The sequence below is a fragment of the Salminus brasiliensis genome, chromosome 4 (assembly GCF_030463535.1).
Source record: "Salminus brasiliensis chromosome 4, fSalBra1.hap2, whole genome shotgun sequence".
Taxonomy (NCBI): Eukaryota; Metazoa; Chordata; class Actinopteri; order Characiformes; family Bryconidae; genus Salminus; species Salminus brasiliensis.
The window spans coordinates 21,821,348-21,839,238 of record NC_132881.1 but is presented as its reverse complement, the minus strand read 5'-3'; the positions used below and the strand labels follow the sequence as shown (position 1 = coordinate 21,839,238).

General features: G+C 40.0%; 1 protein-coding gene across 5 annotated transcripts in view; it reads right to left on the bottom strand.

Annotated features, from left to right (window-relative positions):
- csmd1a (CUB and Sushi multiple domains 1a) overlaps positions 1-17,891 on the bottom strand; it is a 498,833-nt gene that overhangs the window by 35,299 nt on the left and 445,643 nt on the right. For 4 of the 5 annotated variants that reach the window (XM_072677610.1, XM_072677611.1, XM_072677613.1 and 1 more), the window contains exons 50-54: positions 13,156-13,341; positions 11,116-11,310; positions 7,724-7,897; positions 5,765-5,938; positions 3,095-3,268 (exon numbers count right to left, since the gene is read on the bottom strand). In XM_072677610.1, coding sequence (XP_072533711.1) covers positions 3,095-3,268; positions 5,765-5,938; positions 7,724-7,897; positions 11,116-11,310; positions 13,156-13,341 — 903 coding nt within the window. The remainder of the gene's footprint in view (positions 1-3,094; positions 3,269-5,764; positions 5,939-7,723; positions 7,898-11,115; positions 11,311-13,155; positions 13,342-17,891) is intronic. The other variant, XM_072677614.1, reaches the window with a different exon arrangement.

Below are 17,891 nucleotides of genomic sequence, written 5' to 3'. Positions count from 1 at the left end.
AGCATATTTAACAGAAAATGATACAGAACTAAATGTAATATTAACATTCACTGAGATCTGGACTCAGGTCAGTCCATTGTCCACTGAGAACACCTTTGATGGCTCAAATGTTCTTGATTATTTGTCTTTTTCTCAGTAAGAGCTTCTTGATCAACTACCCACCCTTTCAGACCCACAGTGTAGCGGTATCTTCCCACAGGGGAAGTATGGTCAAAAACACCTGAGATTATTTTTTAGATCGGAAGCAAGTATTGTTTATTTCCTCATTTCACTTCAAAAATAAAGGCTGTAGGTGCTGTTTTTATTTGATGCAGACATTTTAGGTGGTCTACCAGGTCTTGTAAGTCTTGTTGTTAGAACTTCCATTTTCTCTATATCTTTTAATCATTCTTTAAAGACCTGATTTAAAAGCTCCTGCTTTTTTTTACTCCATTTCTTTTGTCTTTCCTACATTCTTATGCAAGCAGATTAACTTTTATATAATCTCCCAAAATCAAATCAAAGAATGATTATCAACACTTAACGGGAGTTGTGACTGGTCATTTCTGACTTGTGCACAACACTGAAGTCATATGTATATAATAGCAATTACTCCTTTGCTGGCTGTAATTTAGCATCATTTGAAGTATGGCGGAATAAGTATTTAATAAGCTGTTACACCTACACCTAAAACAACGAGAATGCAACAGGTCACAAACTTCTACACCAGTCACAACACTCAGGAGCTCAACCCATGCCAGACTTGCAATCAAGTGTGACAATCTGTACTTCTAACTTGTGTTGACAAAGAACAAAGGTGGCTAGGAAGTTGCTGTTCCTGCCATGCCAAGTTGGCTCAGTGCACTTGTCTTGACAGTTGGCTCATTCATTGTCCCTTCACTAGGAAAAGAAATGGATGGAGGACTGAAGCCATGCCCAAGCGAAACAAAACAGATTGCAACTGCCTTGCTGACAGCTGCCAGTGCCTTGGTGATCAATTAAGCCCCTTAGGAAAGGGGAAAGGAGGGGTGTGGGTAGGAAAAGTGTATAAAGGGACACCTGTTACTGGAATTTTTAATAGAGATGCTATCTGAAGGACAACAATTGTAAGAATCGATTTATGAGAGTGTGAGGGAGAGTGAAATTAGCTTTGGATTGGCAGCATACATGTACTGGTGAGGTAGTTTTGGCACTGCAAGTAGCTAATCAAGTAAATAAGTAGCTAATCAAGTAATTGTGTAGCTAATCAAGTAAATATGGCATTGTCCAAAAAGGTAAAACATTCAAAATGCCACATATTTTTCATATTTTAAGCAAGATTACCTGTTTACCTTCATCTCTTTACAGTATAGAATGACAAGAGAGCAAAAAAGATCCTCAAGAGCCTTAAAAGATGCTAAAGATTCTACTGCAACACTCTTTGTCTGTTCTGCATGCATTGTTCTGGTTTACTCAGATTTTCTGATGTTTAGGTCAGGAGACTGGGATAAAAAAAACCCTTTCAAAACCTTCAGCTCATGTCTCTTGAGGTAGTCCATTGTAGATTTTGAGGTGTGTTCAGGATCATTATCATGTTGTAGAAGTCATTCTTTTTTCTTTTTTAGGTTTTTATACAGCCAGTTTGATGTTTCCAGAATTTTCTGGTATTTCATTAAATCCATTTTGCATTGAATATCTTCTTATACATTTTCTTACATGTGTTCTTAACATCAGATTTGCTTTTAAACTGCAGAATTGTTCGCAACTTTGCTCTTATAATGACGGATCCCATTGTCCCATTGTAAATGTAACAAATCCCTAATAAAAAAACATTGGTGAATGTCAGAATCTTTATGAAAACTTTGTAAGTGGGGTTTAAGAAGAAATGTCTTCTTAAGAATGGTTGGTGAATAAGGTCTATCATAATTGTACTTCACAGCCAATGTGTCCATCTTTTATACAGCATGCTGACACCTTGCAAATTCTCATGGGATATGCTGCTCTGCTGTCTTTGCAGAAGTGAAATTGCGTGCTTCCAGGTATTTGGAAAGAAAAGGCTGTTGTGAAAGAGGACTTTTAGAGTGCAAGTCTAAAAGGATTTTTTCTTTAATACTAAAGCCTGCATAATTAGCCTTTGGAGGTTTCCGAGGTAGCATTTTAGGGGTACTGTAGAACAAAGAAGCAATAAAGTTTTTTACATTTTAACTGACAGATTAATATTTAATATTTGCATTCCAGTAAAACAGCAGACTATTATGGGAATAAATGTCAAAGTTTCCAAAATAAAGTAATTAATATTATGAGAAAAATAGGAGATAGGAGATGTAATTGTATGAGAGTGGAAAGATAATATTACAAAATGAGGATGGGATATTTTTGCTATAATTGGCACTTTGAATATCTCAGCACTGAATGTGACTCTTGACATAGCAAGGAGTCCCAAAGAGGGCCGTTTTTTGATAGGAACAACAGCAACAAATAGTCATTTTATTCAAATTTACACATTTCTCTGGACTGAATCCAGAAACGTGTTTTCCACGCTGGGTGGAGCATCTGTGCGTCAGTGCCAAAGAGTCGGTTCTGTGCCAAATGTGAATGTCAACCCTTTCATCTGGGAAGTAAGACACACTTTACACTAAAAACCTACAGGCGAGGCTTCAGTCCCTGGTTGATGTTTTGTTTTACACATGCTGTGAAGTGTACCTGGGTACACAGAGCTAGGCATATCGCACCACACCAGGTAGGCAGTTATGTCTCAGTTCGCTGTCATGGCTCAAATCCATTTGACGACCATCTCTAATTTCTTACACACCTATCTGTTGTAATTAACCGCTGCATCAAGATTCATGTCAAAACGCTGGTCGCGGGTGCATCTGAACTTAGAACCAACATGCATGCCCTCATGAAAATTACAGGGACGCTGCTTATTGTCATTCGACTGTAGCATGAGAATGATCGCAGATGTCGTTTTGGCCTGGTTAACACCCAGCCCATGTACTGTGTTCTGTCAAACAACCTCTTTAGAAGCTACTGCAGTAATTAGATGTTGTTTCAGTTCAGAAGCACCTTTTTGCAAAAGTTTTGCAAAAGCGCCTGGGGTGGTTCGACAGAAGTTGCGTGTGCTAAAGCTTCTTACCTTTGCAAACAGGCAGAGGGTTGCTCCACTGGCCGTTCATGCGACACTGGGCCCGAGACATGCCATGCAGGACGTAGCCTGTGTTACATGTGAAGTTCACCACGTCGTTCAGATTGAATTCACTGCCATTCGTCCGTCCATTGGGGGGGTTTCCAGGATGCCCGCAGGTAATGGCTGTGAAGGAAGACAAGACAATGGGGTAGAGCTGTTTTTTATCAAATGGTGTTAACTTGGAAGGACAATTTCCACAGAATAGTAGTGAATAGCTAATTTTTTTCCCTCAAATCTACCCTCTCTTCCTCTGTTTCTCCCCCGTTATCTGTGGTACAATGGCCGTCAAACTGGGAAGGTGAAGTAAAGACAAACATCCACTCAACTGCAAAGCTGGCCACTGTACCTCTTTTGTTTTTTTGTATTTTTTTGCTGATTACACAACAAAAAAACACTGGAGAACCTTGAAAACAATATTCTGTGTATTGACTAGGAGTGCTAATCAGAATGCAAATTATACAGTGACAAAGTGGTACAGTGGTGTACAATAATGTATTTTTCTAATCACGTCAGAAAGATATATATAACACCATTCTGAAACCCCCTACAGCAGAGCACTAAAATCCTTAAATCTTTGCAATGTAAGATTCCCTGCTCTGCATATGCCCAAAAATGTCCATCTGTAACCACACCAGTTTTCCTTCCAACCAAGCAGCAGCACACATGACCAACTGTTTGAAGTCAATCAAGTGTGCTCCACTTTGTATGGAATTAAAAACTACAGCCACACCAGCTATAGATAAGCTTGTGGAGTATTAAAAAAAGGCTAATTTTGGATGAAAGAGATCAAGCCTTGCATCAAAGGGGTTAAAATGTCAATTTTCTGAGCATGCTGGGAAAGAGGGTGAGGCTTTGTGGAGTAATGAGCAACTTGTTTTTGAATATTGTAGCACTGGGGGCAGGACTTCCAAGCATCTCAGCTTGCAGTTTTGTTTGCAATTTTTGATAATTAGCTCATATTTTTTCATTTGTAGTGCTTTTCACATTTTCTTTATTTTAACATGTTACTCACCAAAAACTTCAACTCATTTCAACACATTTGACACGTGTTGTTATGCCAGCAATTATGTTTTTTTTTGTGTGTTTAATTTCAATAGTCCATTGCATAGCGTGGCATTAAAAGACACAGGTTTGCTGTCAGCCTTATAATAAGATCAACATGGGTCTGAGGTTTCCTGGCTGGGTGTTTTCTGGTCCATCTACCTGAGTCAATCAGCACTGGCTTGGCTGTTTCCCAGGCACACTGGCAAGTTACTCTACATAACAACATTGATGTTGCTACAGTCCCAAGTGTATTTTTGCTGATTATACTGTATTATTATTTTTATTAGTAGTAGTATTAATAATAATAATAAAAAAAAATAACAATAAAAATAATAATAATGTTGCAATTTTTGAAATTGTGTCATTTTACTCTGTAACGTTTGTCCACAGTAAGGTTGGAGTAAATGTACAGTCATGGCTGGTTACCCAACTGCCTGTAAATTAAGGATATACAGTAACTACTGATATTAATTCTTATATTCTGTAGGTAGGAGTTGCAGTAGTGTCCCTGTAAAATAATAGTAAATAGATGATATCTCTGTTGTTAACTGTAAAATTGACAAGATTTATTATTACATTTATAAGTCTCACTGGGCAATTAATTAACATAATTAACAATTACTCTCTGCAATATTTAAATTGTGTTGTTTAAATTTATATTAAATTAAGCCTCTCTGGTCAAGAGCATCTGCCAAATGCCATAAATGTGAAAGCCACTTAAGCAAGGGACATTTCCAGAAACAACTGGGGGCATTGTGATTCTATAACAAAATGTTCCCTAGATACTTACATTTGCTTTTCACAATAAAATGATCATGTCTACCGAAACAGTGATAAAAAGTTTAGTATTCACAAATGGTATCCACTGTAGGGGTGTACCGATTTGTGTTGTATGTATCTTTCTGTATGGTTAGGGAAACACATTGTTGCTGTTGAAACAAACCTTTGCCTCTCTAGCTTTACGGAAGGAAATTGTAAAAAGTAACACTAAACACAATGTTTATTCCAACAGTAATGATATTTTGGTGTTCACCCCGAAAATCATTTACTATGTGTCCTTTTCCAGAAACTCTTTTTTTGAAAGCGCTTTACTTCCTCTGAGTGGTAGGGAGGAGAATGAAAGTGAATAATTGTGTTAATTGGGAGGAGATGAACTCTTGACCAACTCGCACTGACTGTGTGAGAAAAACGAATCCTTCCAACCAACCCAATGAAAGCAAAGCCAATTGTGCCTTCTTGGACTCTTTGCTGCTAATTTTCCGGTGGAATCACTGTGCCACAGAGCTCTAGTCATCTTCTGAGCTAACTGCACATCCTGTCTCCCAAGCTTTAAGATGTTAACATAATAGATGTACATTAGGTCCAAGCTCTGCCTACATTTTCTCCCAATTGAATCCTATTATGAGCTGAAAAAAAGGCAGCAGGTTGAAATTCTGCAGGTTAACAGCCCAGCAATCAGCTCGGCCCCCACCGCTCTCACACACAAACTATGTTGAAGACATTTCAAGAAACATCAGCGAACTCTTCCTATGAAAGCAGGAAAGGAAGTTATTTTTAAACCCAGTAGACACTTACGAACACAGACAGGTGCTTGCCCTGACCACCTGTGGTCCTGTTGGCAGATGCGCACTGAGGTTCCGATGAGGCGAAATCCCAGGTTGCACTGATACACCACCGTGTCTCTGTAGCTGGAGCCGTCGCCGCTGATATGGCCGTTAGTGATGGGATCAGGCGAGTCACAGTGGCCAGCTAAGACAAAAAAAGAAACCGACAAACAACTCAGACTTACAAGGCTGTATCATTAGCGTCCGTCTGCAGAAGCTAGAGCAGTATGTGATGAGCTAATATGAATCGGGACGGCAACCGAGAGCCATGTTAAACAGCGTCTGAGCGAGAAAGACACCAGCCCTACTTTTCTTTCTGCAGCAGTCAGTGGTTGACATTTTGATGAAACGCCCTCAGTACTGTTTGGTCAGGCAGCGGGCGATGTGGCTAAGGGTCAGGGAGTGCGCTCTTCTAACAGCGATGCATTTCAGTTCATCTGCCTTGGCTGCTTGCTTAGGGATTCCAGTGTGTTTATAGCCCCCGTGACACAGCGAAGCGTGAGGAGAGGGCGACGGATTACGGACTGCAGAAGGTGCATTAGATGTCTGCTTTGTCTTATGGCACCATCTAATAATAAATCACTCAGAGCCTCAATCTGCTGTTTGTAAAGCCAAGTGTTCAAGGCAAACTCTTCGCATATTGCCACTGATTCTCAAAGGAATGGCTTTTAGATACACGGTCCTTTAAACATCAGATGACAGCTTTTCACTGCTCTATTAGGTATCTTAAGGGTGAGAATTGGGCACAAAAGGCAAAATACTGAATTTGTTTAGTACACTAAAATAAAGTGTTACAACCAAATGAGCAAAAAAAAACAACACTGTACAGACCTACCTGAAACTATCTAAGTTGATTGGCCCTGTGTTGTTCGCTCTCAATCTGCACGGCAGAACTGAACACAACAGCACGAACGAAGCAGGAGATAATAGTAGTAAATTTAGCTCTTTTACATATGCAGGTGGAGTTTTAGACTCTGCCATGTTCAGGCACTAAGATATCAATAAGCTTTTATGTGTCAACGCCTCAAAAAATGCACTTTACTGCTGAGTGTGTGTTTAGGGAAGACACAAACAGACTGCTGGCTTGGTCGTTTGTATGGACGAACAAACAAACCACTGACAGTTGAGCTAGCTTGCTAACTTTTGGTTATTTTACTTGCCAAGGCTCTCTGACTGAACAGAGTGAAATGCATTGTTTGGTTAAAGCTGTGTGGGCAGAAGAAGCCACCATCAGGCTTGTTATTGGAGGGGGAACAAAAGCTGCACCCAGGAGAAGAAATTGGTGAGAAATATGAAGAACTACATTGGTCTTTTATTGGGTATTGAAAGATATTTAAGGGGCTTAATTTGGATATTTGCATTATTTGCCCTCTAGAGTAAGATTAGCCTACTTGGAAAGAAAATGGACTTAGGCTTAAACATGTAAGAAAATATTTCATAGCTTTTAGAGTAAGCTGTATTTTGCAACACTTAGTTTCATGCTCATCAAAGTGTCTTTTCTGCCATGAAGAGCAGATTTCCCTTAAATAACAGTTTTGTTTTTCCCAAACCAAGCTGCTCCTTCAGTCGAGCTAACACAGCGCTAACACCAGAACTAACTCAAACTAACCAGAACTAAGGGCACTTCTCCGCAAGAACTTCTCTCTGCACATAGTGTGGCAACGACCCCCCCAGCTGTTCAAACACAATGCCCTGCTAAACCTGTGATGCAGTGTAACAAATACAAATTTAATACTATTGAATTTGAGGACTACATGCCGTTTGTTGAAATGTGGCAAAGTAACTGACTCCCGCATCCAACTATGAATGAATTCATAGAAATAAGCATGCCCCTGACCCTTTCTGTCAGAGCTCCAGGACATTCCTGTTTTTTCAGGCTTCCCTGTGTGTGCATTTTAATCCCTAGCGACATGCAGAAGCTTTTTCTTACCCAGACATTTAGTGTCTACTCCGCTCCATAGGCCGTTGGCCTGACACTCTCTCACATGAGAACCCACTAACGTGTAGCCCGTGTTGCACATAAAGATGGCTGTAGCGCCAAAGGTGATCAAGGTGCCCATCTTCTTGCCATTGGGAGGTGAAGGCAGGTCACCACAGGAGATAACTGCAAACGACACAGTGAACACAACATTTTTTTAAAAAGCCTGGATGTTGCTCAATAACTACAGCTAACCCTAAATTTTATTCTTGCCCACTGTGAAGAGAGACATGAAGAAAGCTGTGAGAAGGCTTTCATATGTCTTGAAAGTAGGATATCCACCATTACTTCTGATCTTCCTTCTGATCTGCCCTACCATTAAATATGGGAAGCAAATAAGCACTGGTAAGCAAACACCTGGTGGTGTTACAAAAGAAAACTTTTCTAAATGTACTTCATCAGAGAAGAAAAGCTAACTCTGTAAGCATATGCTCTGCAGTCTGATCATGTTTGAACCCAGGTGAATCAGCAGCTACTGTTCATATGAACTCCAGCTGAACTCTGCAGTGGTTAGCAGAAGCCCTCCACATCACACCGTACCACAGTCCTCTCAGTTCACATTCAAAACCTTTCTGAGGCATAGACAGAGTATCACACTCACATACAAACACACACACACACACACACACACACACACACACACACACACACACACACACACACACATATTTTTGTCATCATAAAAAGGGAGCAATCAAACACAGAACCCTCATTGGTTAATCCAGATCAAAAAGACATCCAGAAGCTCAGTAACATGGGAAAGCACATAGTTTCCCATCAAACTCATCAGAGTGGGTAAACACATTACAAAACTAAAGCTTTCTCTGATTACAATATTTACATTCACTTGCTGACCTCTAATTAGACAAAGCACATTCCAGCTGACGGCTTAATCATCAGAGTGCTGTTTACCCAGCCCGCCTGAGAGCAAGAAACAGGAGCCTGATTGGAACAGCTAGCTTGGGCGGCACAGGCCCCCCGTCTTACGCCCGCACACCAAATCCAGAGGATTAGGCTTGGATCAGTGCTGAAATAAAGCGGTCATCGTATAGAGAGGGTCCGGATTTCCGACATATTAACTATCATAATGAATTAGATTCGTAAACACACAATGGACCGTGCAATGTAATTAGCCCCCCCAAAAATCTAGTCTTTAAAAACGTCAAGAGCTTTACTGGCAAATTAGTCAAACAATGAGGTATTTTCTTTTGTGCCTGGCTTTCGAATGAATTTCTCTGAGTGTGGAAGGTAGTATAAGAGTGTGTGTGTGTATGTAAGTGCATGCTAGTTTTCATGCTTGTTTTGACGGAAAACCAGAGAAAGACAGTACCTTTTTGGTTCCTGAGGTCAGGCTAGTTTTGGTTAGTTTTACACACGAATAAACATCATCATCATCATTAATAAGAATCATCATCACAATTATAATAACAAAAACAAAAGAAAAGGGAAGAGTGTGTGGTGAATTACAATATCTATGTGAATGGTGTGTAGAAATTAGTGAGGAATGTATGGGAAACTTTAGAAGTATGACGAAGCAGTGTCCAATTGTTAGCTACAGAACGTTGATAAACACTACACTGACAGAAATTCTAAGGTTGCTTTCCTCAATGCTATCCACGGGCTGTCCATAGTGGTTAGATTTGTCTCCCCCTCACATTTCCCAATATAGCCCCTGAAGGTCTCAATGGGTTTTCAATCTGGACTGTATTTCACATGAGGAACATGAGTTACTTCTTGCATTATCTTGTTGGAATAGCTGTTACTTGTTGTCTTTTTTTCCTTTATACAGGGACAGACTAAACACACCTAAAACAGTTGCTGAACATCAGTGTATGACTCAGCATGTAACCAATGAATAATGAGTGAGTAATGGACCAATAGAAATGCTCCAAAGTTATTTGGAATATAGTCTTTTACACTGATTTTTTTTTCTTCTCCTGTAATGTTGATTTTTTTTATTTCTGCATGTGTGTTTCCATAGTGTTTGGGACAAGGACACATACTTTATTTCAAAGCAATGAGAGGTACATTAAAGCATGTTTAGAAACTTTGTTGCACACCCCTCACATGCAATCACTGTCTGATGTCTGTGATTCATAGACATCACCAGGTGCTGAGTATCTTCTCTTGGTTTGCCAAGCCTCTAATGTAGCCATCTTCAGCTCTTGCTTTTTTTGGGTCCTGTTCCCTTAAGCTTTCTTTTAAGTGTATGGAACATATGCTCAATTGGATTTAAATCGGGTGCCTGGCAAGAACTTTCCTTTGGGATCATTATCTTGTTGTGAGACGAAGCGCCCCACAATGAGTTTGGAGGCATTTACTGGAACTTGAGCAGACAAGATGTTCCTACATACCATATAATTAATTGTGCATTGTACATCAATAATGAAGATAAATGCATTAGCATCTGTGGCAGCCATACAGGCCCAACCCATGACACTCATGTTGGAATGCTTTGGGTTGCGGACAGTTTTTTGTTTTGGCTCTTGTTTCACCTCAGTTTCAGGTTCATCTTGGTCTCATCTGTCCACAAGCTCTTTTTCCAGAATTCTGCAGCTTCTTTGACTTCTATTGGCACAGCTCTTGAACAATGGCAACTTTAGATTTGTTTGGAAGCTTAGAAGCAAACCTAGATATCCTCTGCCTCAGCATCTTATGCCTGCATTATGTCCAGTTTCCTGGACTAGACATTTTTACTATGAAATTAAAGGTTTTTTGTTTAAAAAAAAGCCAAATCATATTGACCATGAAATGGGAAAACATTCAAGGGGTGAATCCCGAAATTAACTAAAACTACCACAGATCATCATAGATACGCAAAATTGTGATTTCTCTGGAACTGATGAGGACAGCATAATATGATGTGTAGAGATGTGTAGAGGGGAAGATAAAGAAGGAAGGTAACCATAATAATTTTATATCCCATCCCCCGACTTGTACTCTTCAATAACCTTTTCTTGGAGTTGTGTGGTGTGTACTGTTGTCTTCATGGTGTATTTGTAGCCAGGAATACTGATTAACCAGTGGACTGAACCTTACAGACAAGTGTTTTTATACTACACTTTATCATTTGAGACAAATTCACTGCACTGTACAGTTCACTAATAGTGAGACTACTAGCACCAATTGTCTGAACCTCTGTTGAATTAGATTAGCCACATTAAAGGGGGTAAATATTTATGCAGTCACTTATTTTACAATCACTTATTATATCTTTTCCGTACTGACATGGCTATATTTTCCCACTCTGGTACAAAAGCAAATACATTTATGTGAGCATAGGTGTGTGTGTGTGTGTGTGTCTGTGTGTGTGTTAGAGCACCCTTTTAAGAGTGCAGACTTACTCTTGCAGCTCGACTTCTCTTCCAGGCCTCCCCAGGTTGCATTGGGTAAGCACTTGATAGTCCTCCGACCCCCCAGGTAGTAACCAGGAGTGCAGCTTAGCATTATCTGCGCCCCAAGCTCGTTCAGAGAGCCGGAGATTAAACGCCACACCATGTGCTCCGAGAGCATGCTCTCAATGTTGGGGCACTGAACCGCTGTGGGACACAAAGCCAAGAAAGCATTAATGGAAAAAAAAGAAGCCCACGTTAAGTGGAGTAAGCAGGCCTGGGCCAGATAAAGTAACATAAGTACACCTCGCTCCCCAGCAGGCTGACGTACAATCTTTAGATTCCTTTCAATGCACACAATTACAATCAGACATTCAGTTACAATTCAGCAGGTAAGCCAAGTTTGAGATGTAGCATTTGGGCATTCATTGTTATACCTTGATGTACTAACCCCTTCATTCAGGCACCGCAGTGGTAAAGACACCTGTGCCTGTTCACGTGTTCCAATGTGTTACAACAAACTGTGAATATATTATTATATAAAAATGGTGAGATGCTGCAGTTGTAGCTACTGGATGCTTCAGCTCCAGTTACAGAACACGTTTGCATAGTCTAAGCTCACAACTCAAAACCAAGTGCAATCAAACAGTTTTTCATCAAGCTGATAAAAAAGTCTAAACATGCTCTGCATTAATTTATGCCCTAGCCTGTTTATTAACTTTTACCAGCTGAAAGGCATTTAAAATGAATCGGAGAGAAACCTGAACCAACTTAGCAAGGGTTAGCGTCTCACTTTAAATGGTGAGTTAGTTACGTAGGGCCAAAATGGAACTGTACTCATCATTCAAGCTGATAAAAAGTTATTTTTTTAATGTAAACATTGAATTAGTTATTCATGTTTTCACTCTGGTGGACAGCATGCACTTGAGCATTCAACTACAAGTAATATATATTAAAAATACATTATGTAAAATGCAAGATTAATGCTGGTAGAAAAAAAAGTATATAATATTTTAATATAAATTGCTCCGACTACTTCATTTTGCCCTGGCAATTTTGCCCTACCCCCCAAAATAAATACATAAATAAAATTGATAATTCTCCAAAAACAGATGTTTAAAGTGCTGAAACATGATGTTGTTTTGAATGTCTTAAACATTCTCTGTGAAAATTCTGTGTATGTAATATACACAGCAAATGGTAGAGCTACATGTTTTTAGCAATGTCACCTATTCTGTTTAAACTCATGCATTTAATGACTTAATAAAATAATCAAAGGCACTCTAGTTGCTTGAAAAAAAAAAGACAAATGATTCAAATGATTGATCATTTTGAGCTACATTTATTTGATTGGTTTCTCCTTTTCTTTTTTGTTGTGGTATCGAACTAGGTATTGAGAATTGTAGAATTTCAGTGGTACTGGTACAGACCAAATTTCAGATACTGTGACATCCATAATATATATGTAGATGTTTTGGTAGACGTTTTCATGCTGTGATAGTCTCATGTCATAATTTGAACTACAGTGTTCTAAGATAATGCTGTATAAAAGAACCTTAGTTTAAAAGCAGCATTTCTCACCATGTGGACACAGAGTTCGATACAAGTGTAAAATAAACAAAAACAGTCAAACAATAAGTTTTCATAAATTAAACTGTACAAATATTGTACAAGAACAATGCTTTTTCTAAGCAATTTTAATGAACATCTTTTGGACATTAACCCGGGGGCGCATAATATGCAGCCATTACGCTGCAGGCGCTGTGGATATATATTAGCCTAGATTGCTTCAGGGGCCACTGGTAATTCAGGTCAGGACAAAGGGAGGGGGAAGGGACATGCTACATCATAGCATTTGTCTTGTTTGAGTCCCAAACTGTGAGAGAAAAAAAAATCAAGCCATTATCGTTCATTTGGCCAATTACCTGCCCTACATCCTTCTCAGAGGACATATCAGCCAACAGAGGGTGCCGGCTGCAATGAGCTCAGTTAAAGCCGTGGACATTTGAACATGCTGTTGGCATGGAAATGGAAAAGCTAGGAGGGGCTCACGTAAGCAGCGAAGCGGGTGGGCCGCATTGCTCCAGGTGCCATCGTCCAGGCAGACGGCAGACAACAGGGCAGTGCTCTCCGGCTGATAGCCCTCGTCACACTGGTACTGGACCTTGCTGCCCACAGTGTATTGCAGGCCGTGGAAAGAGCCGTTGGCTGGGCTATCTGGAACACCACATGAGATAGCTGCAAAACAATACGAGTAAATGATTTGATGAGGCACTAATTAGGGGCAGATTTCAATAGTTGTTAAAAAAAAAAAACACCCTCTGTGTTGTTGATAAATAGCAATGCATTCACACGGATGTCAGAATTAGCATTGCTAGCTGAAGTTTTTCAAAAGACCTCATGCATGAGACGGTGAGTCCTTCTCAGCATACAAAACTGCACCAAATAGGTCTAGTGTTAGCCCATCTGAAGGTGCAGCTTACATCACTTAAAGCATCCTCTTCCAACCTGAATATCTACTGCCTTTAACAGAGCAAAGGTTTTGTCTTTTAAACGTTTTAATAACAATTCCTTAAAATCCCACAGAACAGTGATACTGTGCACCAGGACAATGACACGTGTGGAGCTGGCTGTGAGAATGAAAATTACAAAGTAAGGACAAGGAAAAAAATAAATAAAATCTAACTAGCATGAATGGCTTAAGTGGCTATGCTTAGCCAAACAGCTAAATTAGCAGCTTACTTGCGACCATCAGCATCATTAGCTTATTAGGCTACAGAGTGACCTTTGGGATTGGTGTGTAGAGAGTGTCTAAAAATATATTCCTGCCAGTTACTGTTAAAGGTGAGTTGCCAAAGAGAAGGCCTGACAAGCCTGTTTGATGCTAGGAGTGGCTTGCTGTTCTTGTAGTAGTATTATTAGTAGTAGTAATCCAGAATGGACTATGGGGCAGTGGTGGCTCAGTGGTTAGAGCTCCGGGCTATTGATGACAGGGTCGTGGGTGCGATATCCGGACTCAGCAAGCTGTCACTTGAGCAAGGCCCTTCACCCTCTCTGTGGGTGCTGGAGTTGGCTGCCCACCGTTCTGTGTGTGTGCTGACTAACTCTAGTTCACTAGTGTGTTGCACTACCACAGATGGGTAAAATGCGGAGGACACCTTTCGCTGTACAGTAACAGTTACTTGCTCATTTACCAGTTACCAATCCTGTCAATAATGATACTCTTTCATCATCACACCCCTCATTTCTGGTTTAGGCACACCAGTGTCGGGTTTGTATTCAAACAGGAATACAACCAGCAGTAGCTGTGATCACCTCTTGATGTTACCGCGAATGCCAAAGGAATAGCAAAAAGCACCAAGCCAAGTGCGAGCAACTCTTTCTAGCTCTCCCTCTGTTTAATGGGAGTTAAATTGGAAGCACGGCTGGATGTAATAAAAATTAAAGACACATGCAAGCAAACAGATGTTTTCTCCACTCGGGGAAAAGCAATGGGACCAATTAAAGCACATTTGTGTCAGAATAGCTCAAGGGCTGGTCACTGTACAAAGGGTGTAACACCCCCCCCCCCCAAAATAAATAAATAAATAAATAAATAAATAAATAAATAAAGAGAAATAAAGAAAAAGCATGCCCCGACCCCTCAACTGCCCTAAGCTGACCTCTAGACTGACTGCTTGGATTGTTCCCACCATTTAAAGAAATGATTGGCCTTAATTAGCTCACATTCTGGCTGCCTTGGCTTCGCAGATGGGGCAGAGCCAAGCCTGTTCCACTTGTTTCGAGATGAGGGAAGAATATTAATGCTGTAACCTCCAGTCCTTGGTGAGGTGTCATCTAGCTCTCCATGATTACCCGTAATGAGATTCCTTGTTGGAAACGTCGATGTGGTTTTTGTCAGCGCGAGGGCGAGCCGTTTTTGGCGGGAGGCGACTGATTGAAATCTCCTAAAACAGTGAAGCCTCAGGCACCATCTTAACAGCCTAAAAGCTTCGGATTAACTGTGTGATTGCGTAAGCCAGCTTGCAGATTGCCAGCAGAGCGTTGTGGAAATCACACCAGTTGCTAACAAAAGATGACATTTCCTCACAAACATGCCAGTGCATGATTGCATGTTGATTGATGATAATAACCGTCTTCAGACTCGTATGGATTACAACCATGTCGGAACCAAACTAGATAATGGGAGGATCAACGCTACCATTATAATTCCTTGTAACCAGAAAACAGCTGTGAGAAAGAGAGTGTGTGTGTGTGTGTGCATTCACTTCCACATAAGCCACATTTCCTCTCACACGATCTCTAAACAGGTAATTGTCTGACATAAACTCCCTCAAACAAGCCAGCACAGATAAGCGCACCCAGAAACAATTAGCCCTGCATAAATTTCAGCCTGCTCCCGCCTTTATGCTAATACACTGCCTCTTCTCAGCAACTTTCCTCCCTAATGAACATACAGAGAGGACCGTCTGTGTCATGATGGTGGGAGGACCACGGGCAGGGAGCAAAGGAGCACAAATGGGGGGACACAGCGCTACGCAAGGCGAAGGATAAAATTAGCTGTCCAATGACGAGAGGAGAGAACCATGAACAATGAAATTAAAGGAGGCCAAGTCACATCAAACACACTTGATTATGGTTCGTGACGGAACGTTCAAACGACATTGAGACAAAGGACACTCGTGCTACTCTCGAGTGCTACTCAACAGACGGATGTAATGGAATCAGCGCGGCCTGGGTGAGCAATACTGTGACTGTAAGGCATGTCCGAAAGTGTTCATACACCCACAATCAGTAGTTCTGACTGCTTACAGAAATATTCGATTGATTTGACCCTAATCTCTAACCTAATCTCCACAAACTGTCAATGACCACATCCATCATTTTATTATCCTGTATTTGAAGAAGAACGGTGGTCACTGTCAGCCCCTCGGTATCGCTCCCTGCATATCGTGTCTGGCCTAGCACGCCATGACAGTCACGTTGATTAATAGCATCTTTTGGGCAGTTGCTCAACTGAGTACATTACATACAAAATATTTGTCTTCCACTGCCTGGATAAAATACGGAAGACATATAACAGACAATTACATAGAATGTGTTTCAGTATTTAGTCACTATTTTCCTTTAGTACAGCATCCCTTCTTTACAGGGGTTTCTGCAGAAGCTTTTTCCACACCTCCAAAGTTCAGTTTTATAACTTTTTTTTATAATTTTTCTGCTCCTTGCCATCCAAGAGACCTCAGACAAATTGAATAATGTTAAAGTCTGGACTCCGGGGTGATTAGTCCAATGTTCTGAGAACACCAGCAACTTTTTACAGTGGGAGCTTCTTGAGCTTCTTGTCGTCTTTGCACAGTGGAAGGACAAGTATAAATATCTGGATTTTTCTAGAACTGAAGTAACAGGGGAGTCTGATTTCCTCAGGCCTCTTAAGGATAAGATTTTAGTGCTTTTCAAAATATTTGTCCACTTTATGCAAGTGGATTAACTTGTATCTAATCCTCAGGCACATGGAAAATTAAGAACTTGGGCATAATGGCTGTTGAACGAAAAATGTAATAAAAAGAGTGGTCTGTCTTTTCCACAGCCCTGCACATGACTATGATGGAAGTTCAAAAATTTAACTTTTAGTATTAAAGAGGTTTGAGAGAATGCAAAGCTGTTATGAGGTATCCAGTTTGTGAACATGGGGGCAGCACAATACTAGACACTTTGGCTCTTGCTAGGGTTTCCTGGTAATTCATGCAAGAATCAGTCAGGACTGCACCTACACCACCCACACTGCCAACAGTACTGTATTAATAAAAATACTGTATTTGTCTACCTCAGCAACTGCTGTGTTTATATCTGCTAAAGGCTGACTGTGAAATACTTTATATATGCTATGTTTTGTCCTCACCACACATATTCAGAACGCTGCACTGTCCAGTTTATTGTGCCTATACTCTGCTTTAAATGGTTCTTTGAGCAATGCCAAACAACCACTGCTAACACTTCCTATGAACCCATTAATTATAATGCATTATGTGACATACATAACACCTTATAATGACTGTCATAAGCATGTATAATTCATATGCACTTGTAGGAACATACATTTTATAAAGTTAAAGTGTGTGAAAGACAGGTTCCATACTGCATTATAATATTTGTTTAAAAGAACATTGTACATACTAATGTTGTAATGCACAATAACACAGCTTTGGTATACTTGAATGTTATACCATATAATGCATTATAACATACAGCTTCAAATTCTAAACTTAAATGTTTAAATTAAGTATTAACACAAAGCATCATGCAAGGTCATCACAGGCTTTAAGTGAAGTGAGTTTAAATGTCTTTAAAAATGTAATTCAGTGTATTATATAATGTCTTATAGTGCATTATAAATTCTTTTTACTGGCATATAAGTGACATTAGTAATGCCATTTGAAGAAAAGTTAATTTTAATAACTTCAAAACTACAAAGCACTCACTACTTTCCACTACTATATGTTATACCCTAGAAAATATCAGTTCATAAGTCACACACACAAAAGCACATACAAAGAGTAACTGCCTTTCTGTTGTCAGTACAAATATGAATTGTGGGTGAACTTTGAGAACTTTGTATTGACACAGAAAAGTTGTCAAAGGATCCCACACCTGTATGTTTTAACAAGCCAGTGCTCCCATTCAATAACCCTGAGATGTTCTTTAAGAAGTTGCATTATAACTTTTAACACAAGTATACCAAACCTGCATTATAGTGCATTACAACATTATTATGCACAATGTTCTTA